Raw genomic sequence first — 9,401 nt, forward strand, 5'->3', positions numbered from 1 at the left:
TGCTTCCTACTGGACTTTCTGGACTTACTGAAGTTTCTGAGGCACCACTGCCCTCGTAATACCATACTTATAAAACACTCCCTTCTTGGGCCAGAATCTGCCCAGGTTGAAGTGAGCTCGTTGTGATCCTTCCAGCCCATGGCACTGCTGCTGGACTCCCAGCCTCTCTGACGCACAGCAGCTAGTTCCACCAGATCATCCCCCTTCCACCAGATCAGGGGGATGAGTACCCAGAGAACAACTGGTCTTGCTGCTAAAGACTGAGGCAAAGAAGGCATTAAGCACCTCAGTCTTTTCCTCATCTCTTGTCACTAAGTTTCCCCCCACATCCGGTAAAGGATGGAGATTCTCCTTAGTCCTCCTTTTTGTGTTTCTGTATTTATAAAAACATTTTCTGTTATCTTTAACAGCAGTAGCCAGAGTGAGCTCCAGATGAGCTTTGGCCTTTCTAATTTTGTCCCTGCACAGTCTCATGACATCCTGATAGCCCTCCTGAGAGGCCTGCCCTCTTTTCAAATGTCCTAAACCCTCTTTTTCTTCCTAAACTCTAGCAGCAACTCTCTGTTCAGCCAAGCCAGTCTTCCTCCACATTGGCTCGTCTTTGGGCACATAAGGACAGACTGCTCCTGAGCCTTTAAGATTTCCTTCTTCAAGAGTGCCCAGCTTTGCTGGACTCCTCTGCCCTTCAGAACTGCCTCCCAAGAGACTCTGCCAACCAGTGTCCTGAAGAGCTCAAGGTCTGCCCTCTGGGAGTCTAAGACTGGTTTTACGATCCCTCTCCTGACTTCACCAAGAATGTAGAACTCTAACATTTCGCGGTCACTCTGCCCAAGCCAGCTCCCAAGCACAACATTTCCCACCAGTCCTTCTCTGTTTGTGAAGAGAAGGTCTAGCAGGGCACCTCCCCTGGTAGGCTCACTAACCAGCTGCGTCAGGAAGCTTTCTTCCACGCTCTCCAGAAACCTCCTGGACTTCTTCCACTGAGCTGTATTGCATTTCCAGGATATATCTGTGAAGTTGAAGTCCCCCATGAGAACAAGCACTGATGATTTTGCAACTTTTGCCAGCTGCCTGTAGAATTCCTCATCTGTCTCCTCATCGTGGTTTGGCAGTCTATAAGATATCCCCACCAGGCTGCCTGCCTTGTTGGCCTTCCTGCTGACCCTATCCCACAGGGACTCAACATTATCATTCTCAGCCTCGAGTTTCACAACATCAAAACACTTTCTAATATAGAGCTATGCCACCACTCCTTCTGTGCTGCCTGTCCCTTCTGAAGAGCTTATAGCCAGACATTGCAGTACTCTAGTCATGGGAGTGCTCCCACCAAGTTTCAGTGATGGCAACCAAGTCATAGCTTGCCTTTTGTTTCTTTGCTATTGAACAATGGCTAGAGCTATATTATAATGGACATTCAACAATAAAATCTCTGTTTATGGCCCAGAGGAATTTGACACTTGAAACATCACTCAAATGTCACCATGGCACCTCCAATGTCACCTGGTGTCTGCATCTGAACAGCTCCCTTCTGCTCTCTGTCTCCATTCAATATGCTGGGAGCTGAGACAGGCAGCTGACATGCAGCTGCCTGGTTTGTGCCCACCTGAACCAGGTCAAGAGGAATCCCAAATTGTGTGGGTTGTGTTTGGAATGGGAGAGGAAGCTGAGCCCCCTTGTAGCCTCTGGACAGCAAATAAAGAAGTAGATGCCTTGTTTTACTCAGCTGAAACACTTCTCTCAGCAGGGGGAAGGCAGGTCCCTCCCTGTCCTTGCCTGGGTGTTCTGCCTAAAACCAGGACATGGAAAAGTGATTCTTGGACCTCATAGTTTTTCTGTATGAGGAATAACAGTGCTGGAATAGTTTCCTTCTGAAGTAGTGGGAGGGAACATGAGTGATTACTTGTCTGTTTCAAAGTTGATTCCTCTGGAGGCACAGGGACATGTCAAGAGCTCCCTGTGCTGCTGAGCTGGGCCGGGCTCCTGGGCCCAAGGGGAGCTCCTGGCAAGAGGGCAGCACTGCAGAGAGACAGCTCTGCCCAGGAGCAGCTCCTCTGCACAGCACAGCAGGGCTGAGGGCACTGCCTGCAGGGAACAAGGGCAGCTGAGAGAAGGGAGGGAGATGTTAAAGGCAGAGTGGAGGGGGGATGCTGAGAGCTCACTGCGGGAGAAATCTTCAGAGCCCTGAACAGGGTAAGTCTCTGGCTGCAGGGCAGCACAGCTGTTGTTCCTGGTGCCATCTCCAGATTTGCTGGCAAATCCCTCAACCTATGGGAGCTTTCAGGAGGACGCTTAATGTTTGGATAAGAGGAGAACGACAAGCTCCGGAACAGTGATTATCTGCCATAAATAACTGAAGGACAGGACATGAAGTTTCTTTCTCACAGGGCTGGCTGCAGCCAGGTTGCAGGCGGGGGTGTCCAGGGCTGTGGTGCAGAGCAGGGTCCCTACTGTGCCCCAGGGGCTGTGTGCTGGGGCAGGGCCTCTGCTGCCTGCCAGACTCAGCACTCAGCCTGCCTGGGGAGCTGCCCAGGACACTATGGGGAGAAGCTGTGGGTGGAAGGAGCACCCCCTCCCCTGGCAGGGCAGGCAGGGCAGGGTCCTGCTGTTGCCCAGACGCTGCTTCCTGGGGTAGGCAGCTCTCAGCTCTACAGCACCCCCAGGGCATCTCTGGCAGTGATTCTTGACAAGATGGACCAACTCCTACACTACCTGCATGGAAGGCACTCTCTAGAGTCTCTGCTCTCATTTTCCTGCCCTGAAGAGCAGTCAGGAGAACACTAATGGAGTTGTCTGCTTGCTGAGGAGGTTTCGATGAAACATAACATATAACTATAGGTATTGCTCAGAGAAATATCTCTAACTTGTTCCGTGTCTTTTCCACCACTCACAGCCATCCTTGCTCTGAGGCAGCAAATGTCCAACAGCAGCTTCCCCACTGAGTTCCTCCTCCTGCCATTTGCAGACACACGAGAGCTGCAGCTCCTGCACTTTGGGCTCTTCCTGGGCATCTACCTGGCTGCCCTCCTGGGCAATGGCCTCATCCTCACTGCTGTAGCCTGTGACCACCGCCTCCACACCCCCATGTACTTCTTCCTCCTCAACCTCACCCTCCTCGACCTGGGCACTATTACCACCACTCTTCCCAAAGCCATGGCCAATTCCCTCTGGGACACCATGGCCATTTCCTATGCAGGTTGTGCTGCTCAGGTTTTTTTCTGTTTCTTTTTCCTTTCAGCAGAGTTTTCTATTCTCACCATCATGGCCTACGACCGCTACATTGCCATCTGCAAACCCCTGCACTACAGAACAATAATGAACAGCAGAACTTGTGTCAACATGGCAGCAGCTGCCTGGGGCATTATTTTTCTCTATGTTGTGCTGCATACTGCCAATACATTTTCCCTTCCCCTCTGCCAAGGCAATGCCCTGGACCAGTTCTTCTGTGATATTCCCCAGATCCTCAAGCTCTCCTGCTCAGATGCCTACCTCAGAGAAGTTGGGCTTCTTATGCTTAGTGTCGCTGTAGCATCTGGCTGTTTTGTTTTCCTTGTGCTGTCCTATGTGCAGATCTTCAGGGCTGTGCTGAAGATCCCCTCACAACAGGGACGGCACAAAGCCTTTTCCATGTGCCTCCCTCACCTGGCCGTGGTCTCCCTGTTCATCAGCAGTGGCACATTTGCCTACCTGAAGCCTCCCTCTATGTCCTCCTCTTCTCTGAATCTTTTGCTGGCAGTTCTGTACTCAGTGGTGCCTCCAGCAGTGAACCCCCTCATCTACAGCATGAGGAACCAGGAGCTGAAGGATGCAGTGTGGAAAGTGATGACTGGAGTTTTTCAGAAGCAATAAATGGCCTGTTTTCTTCTGCATATCACTCATAATGTAACTCATTATATTCCCAAATGTTTGTTTTCTGTGAGTGCGCTTTGCTGTTTGTTGTTGTTGTTGTTGTTTTTTGCCTTGCTTATGATTGTGTCTGCAAAGGTACAAAGACATAACATTTTTCCTCCCCGTCATTTCAGTATCTACCTGCCTTGGGTGACTCCAAGACTTGGTGGAAACAATGAGCCAGGCTCTCTGTATATTTCAATAAAAGAAAGGACCCTGCAGTGACTTTCTTGCCTGAGATCCTTCCTCAGATACCTGTGGTGGAACTGCAGAGGCACTTGGCTGTGTTCAGAGGTGGAGGGGAGAAGAGTCCTGGCACAGCAGCATTGCCAGGGAGCCTGACGGTTTGGTCTGTCCTGAGGTGCTCTCTTTAATGTCCCACTCTCTCCTTCAGAGCCCTTCTCTTGCTGTGAGTTCTGATTGCTCTTGTTGCTTGCTCATTGTGCTGCTGTGGGGAAGTCCTTTGTCCACAGGCCAGGGTCTCTAACACAGCTGGCTCCGTACCAGCACCTCCAGCATGAAAGGGGATCTGGCACTGAGGGCAGTGCCTGAAGGCTCAGCTCTTCTCCCACATCTCTTCTCATGGATATTGCAAAGGAACGGACTCAAAGGAGGCTCCTTGCTTTGCTTGTTTCTCTGTGGGCTCAGGGCGACGAGATCAGCTGATCACCAAGGATCAGCTATTAGGCAGGGAGGGCTGATTTTGGAATTGCCAGCTGGTGTCTGGCACCCATAGAGATGGTGACTTCTCTTGCCTGTATCCACAGCATGCAATAGGTGTGAAAGTGGGCAGGTGTCAGGGAAGTGCAAGTCACCAGGAGAGCCCGGGGGATTGGCAGGGACAGTGTGTGCCAGGGAGTCAGCAGGACATGGAGCCCACAGAGCATGAGCATGTCCAAGGTGGAGCCACCCAGAGGTAAGATGCTAAACCTGGGATGGAACAGGCAAAGGAGAGCTCTGCAACTCCAGGGAACACAGCAAGCACAGAGAAGGCAGTCTGCTGAATTAGTTGTTAAACCTCTGGTGAAATTTCAAAGACTAGATTGAATGAATCACCCCAAAATGTCTCTGCCATTGGAAATGAGTTGGACTCTATGAGCTTTGTGTGTCTCTTCTACAAGGGGAAGGCGAGGAGGTGAGGTAATTTGCAGATGTCAGCAGCAGGGACACTGCCACTGCCCTCCAGTTTTCCACTTGCTGCTTTGGGGCCATTCCAGCCTGGGCTGCTCTGCTTTGCTGGGCTGAGCTGGGGAGAGGACAGGGAGGTGTGGAGAGCTGGGGAGGGTCTGGGCTGTGCTGGTCTCCTGGCAAAGACAAGGAGGAGCAGCAGAGCAGGGGCTGGGCTGGGCCCTTGTTCTCTGGACACCCTGGCAGATGCTGTCCCAGGGCAATGGTCCCAGAGCAGCCCCTCACAACCCCCTTTCCCAGCACTGGGCTCTTGACCCAGCTCACACAGGTGGTTTGGAAGGACATGGAAGGACACCAAATGACTACATCAGGAATCCACGCTTGCCCTGTCTATATGAGGCGGCCCATAGTATTGGTGCAGTGAGATGAACCTGAGTGAACACAAGTGCCAGAAACTATTCCCTAAGGCTGCTATCATGTGCAGTGGGACAGACAGAGTCTCAAGGTCCCCTGTCTTTAGAGGTACGGTTTCCTAGGAAACCAGCTAAATAAAGCAAAATTAGACATCATGACCTTCACAACAACTCCTTATCTGTAGAGTTCTCACCATTTTCCTAAAATTCATTTATTGATTCACTTTTCCACACAGAGATGGTCGTTTCCTTCAGGATGCCCTGGTGTTGCTAAATGCTACACGGGGAAACATGAGGGATTGTGCAGGGCATCCCCTGCACCCACTGCTCCTGGGGGAGGTGGGCTGGGAAGAGGCCTCCTGAGTACAACAGCTCCTTGTAGCCCTGCGGATGCTGGCTGTGAGGTCACTTGTGTCCCAGCAGCTGGCTGGACAACAGCAGGGAGGTAGAGCCTGCGACCACCGCCTCCACACCCCCATGTACTTCTTCCCATTCAACCTTGCCCTCCTTGACCTGGGCTGCATCTCCACCACTGTCCCAAAAGCCGTGGCCAACTCCCTCTGGGACATCAGGGCCATTTCCTATGCAGGCTGTGCTACCCAGGTCTTTTTCTTTGTTGTCTTTGTCACAGCAGAATTTTACCTACTCACCATCATGGCCTATGACCGCTATGTTGCCATCTGCAAACCCCTGCACTATGGGACAATAATGACCAGCAGGACTTGTGTCAACATGGCAGCAGCTGCCTGGGACAGTACTTTACTCTATGCTGTGCTGCACACTGCCAATACTTTTACACTTCCCCTCTGCCAAGGCAATGTCCTGGACCAGTTCTTCCGTGATATTCCCCAGATCCTCAAGCTCTCCTGCTCAGATGCCTACCTTAGAGAAGTTGGGCTTATTGTGGTTAGTGTCTGTTTATTATTTGGGTGTTTGTTTTCCTTGTGATGACCTATGTGCAGATCTTCAGGTCAGTGCTGAGGATCCCCTTGCAGCAGAGCCAACACAAAGCCTTTTCCATGTGCCTCCCTCACCTGGCCGTGGTCTCACTCTTCATAAGCACTGCCACATTTGCGTACCTGAAGCCCCCCTCCATGTCCTCCTCATCTCTGAATCTTGTGCTGGCAGTCCTGTACTCGGTGGTGCCTCCAGCAGTGAACCCCCTTACCTACAGCATGAGGAAGCAGGAACTGAAGGATGCAGTGTGGAAAGTGATGACTGGAGGTTTTTGAGAAGCAAATAACTGCATGTCCATTACATATCACTCATAATGTAACTCATTAAAGGCCAGGACACATCTTTTTCTTCTTCTTTTTTTTTTTTTTTTTCTTTTCTTTTGCTTTACTTATGTAGTAATATATTTAAAAATAAATAAATAAATCCGTTTTCTTCTCCTTCGAGTTTGCTACCTAATGTTTCATGTGACTCCTAGACTTGGTGTAAAAGAGGTGTATTTAATGGGCAATTAAATATTTAATATGTATTTAAATATAAAGAAGGATCCTGCAGTGACTTGCTTGCCTGAGATGCTTCCTCAGAGAAAGTTGGTGGCACTTGGCTGTGTGCAGAGGTTGAGGGGAAAAGAGTCCTGGCACAGCAGCAATGCCAGGGAGCCCCAGGGCTTGGTCTGTCCAAATCAGCTCTCCATTTCACCTCCCACACTCTCCCACGGAGCTCTTGTGTTGCTGCGAGGACTGATTGCTCTTGATACTTGCTCTTTGTGCTCCTGTGTCCACAGGCAGGGACAGGCCAGGAGCTCTTCTCTAACACAGCTGGCTCCATACCACCATCTCCAGTATAAAAGGGGATCTGCTCAGGGCACTGCCTGAAAGCCCAGCTCTTCTCCCAAAGATGCTCTCATGGATATTTCAAAGGAATGAACTTGAAAGAGGCTCCTGGCTTTGCTTGTTTCTCTGTGGGCTCAGGCAGATAAGAGAGGAGTCCCAGGATCATATTTTAGGCAGGGAGGGATGATTCCATTCCTGCCTGTTGGTGCCCAGCACCCATGAGATTTTGACTTCACCGGCCTGTATCCACAGCATGAAAGGCTGTCTTCCTGGGAGAGTCAGGGAGGACCAGCAGAGCAGGGGCTGTTCTTGGACCTTGTTCTCTGGACACCCTGGCAGATGCTGCCTTAGGCCAATGGTCCAAGAGCAGCCCCTTGCAACCACTGTTCCCAGCACTGGGCTCTCGCCCCAGCTCACACAGATGGTTTCTTCCTTTGGATATGGACACTAAATGACTACATCAGGAGTCCATGTTTCCATTGTCCATATGAGACTGCATCTGGTGTGGGTGTGGTGAGATGAACCTGAATGAGCCCAAGTGCCATAAGCTGTTCCCTAAGGGAGCCAGCCATGAATTCCAGTGGGACAGAGAGAGTCTAAAGTTCACTTCCCATTGGAGGTACGGTCCCCTAGAATACCATCTGAATAAAGCAATCCTAGTCATCATAACTGTCATGTCAACTCTTTCTCTGCAGAATTTGCCTAAAATATGTTTTCCCAAAGTATATATAAAGTTCTTGAATCACTTTTCACACATGGGTGGGCATTTCCTTTAGGATGCAATGGAGTTGCTAAAGGCTGCATGAGGAAACGAGAGTCTGGACATGTAGAAGACCTTCTGAAGCATGAGCTGGTTGGCAGGTAGAGTACCCGAGGGACTGTGAACGGCATGCATCTGGTGCTCCTGGGGGGGCTAGAAAGAGGCTTCCTGAGCACAACAGCTCCTTGTGACCCCTGTGGATGCTGGCTGTGAGGTCACTTCTGTCCCAGCCCCTGTCTGGACAACAGCAGGGAGGCAGAGCCTCTGAGGTCACAAAGGCTTTCAGGAAGCTGCCCCCAACAGGGTGACTCCTTTGGGGAGGCCAGGGGAAATCTGGGTGAATAAAGGTGGGAAATTTAGGGGAGAGAAGAGGGACTTGGCTAACAGAAAGGAAAGATCTGGAAGAGGTGAGAGGGGTTCAGGCAAGGCTGTGCTGCTGCAACACTTACTAGGAAAACATCCAGGTCAAGCCCTGGCAATATTTCTAAGCAGTAACTGTAAGCCTTACCGCTACATCTAAATGCTATCCCTCTCTCTGCAAGGAATCCACTACTCTTACTCCTAACCCCAAATCTCACCTGGCGTGGGTGTTGCGTTAAGGGGTGTAGCTGATTAACCTTTACGGGCCCGGTCAGATTCAGGGTACTGAACCAGTTGGACATTCACCAAAAACACATTAACCGTCTGGGGGTCCAGACAGACATTCACCATCAACGCATTAACGGTCTGGGGGTCCGTTCAGACATTCACCAAAAACGCATTAACCGTCTGGGGGTCTGTTCAGACATTCACCAAAAACGCATTAACCTTCTGGGGGTCCGTTTGGACATTCACCAAAAATGCATCAACCGTCTGGGGGTCTGGTTAGATTCAGAACACTGAACTATCACGGATAACCACCCTCACCCTCGTTGCATTAATGAGAGCTATTACAATGCAATCAAGTATGGTTTATTACAGCAACAGATAATCAGGTTCTTTTGGATTGCCGGTGATAGGGACTGTCTGCAAAAGCAAGCTAGTATGCATGAAATACACAGGTGTTATAGGTGTTACAGATGTTACAGGTGTTATAGGTGTTGTAGGTGTTACAGATGTTACAGGTGTTATAGATGTTATAGATGTTACAGGTGTTACAGGTGTCACAGGTGCGCAGCCTAGAAATAAACGCGTTAAAAGGATCAAAGACTCTATAGAGATTTATAAGCAAGTATTCAGATGTCACCCAAAGGCGTCCCAATGAGGGGGGAAGAGAGGCTCAGCCCGTTGACTGATCCCAGGAGTCAGGAGGTCCTAAGGATGTTGTATTTCCTCGGGATGGTATCTCCCCTGACGGTGGTATCTTCCCTAACATCCCCTCTCTCTTGGGCCAATTTATATTATTTTCTATGTTTTAGGTGGAGCTTGAGTGGCTCTAGTCAAGCATAT

At 50.2% G+C, this 9,401-nt stretch overlaps 1 protein-coding gene across 1 annotated transcript; it reads left to right on the forward strand.

Moving 5' to 3' along the window:
- Positions 1–2,913: 2,913 nt before the first annotated feature.
- Positions 2,914–3,846, forward strand: LOC309891015 (olfactory receptor 14C36-like; the record flags this gene model as incomplete). Its single annotated transcript, XM_082785410.1, has 1 exon — positions 2,914–3,846. One exon carries the CDS (start codon positions 2,914–2,916, stop codon positions 3,844–3,846), a length of 933 nt encoding a protein of 310 aa, XP_082641536.1.
- Positions 3,847–9,401: the final 5,555 nt, after the last annotated feature.

The sequence above is a fragment of the Aythya marila genome, assembly GCF_965140915.1.
Source record: "Aythya marila genome assembly, contig: HAP1_HAP1_SCAFFOLD_154, whole genome shotgun sequence".
Classification (NCBI taxonomy): Eukaryota; Metazoa; Chordata; class Aves; order Anseriformes; family Anatidae; genus Aythya; species Aythya marila.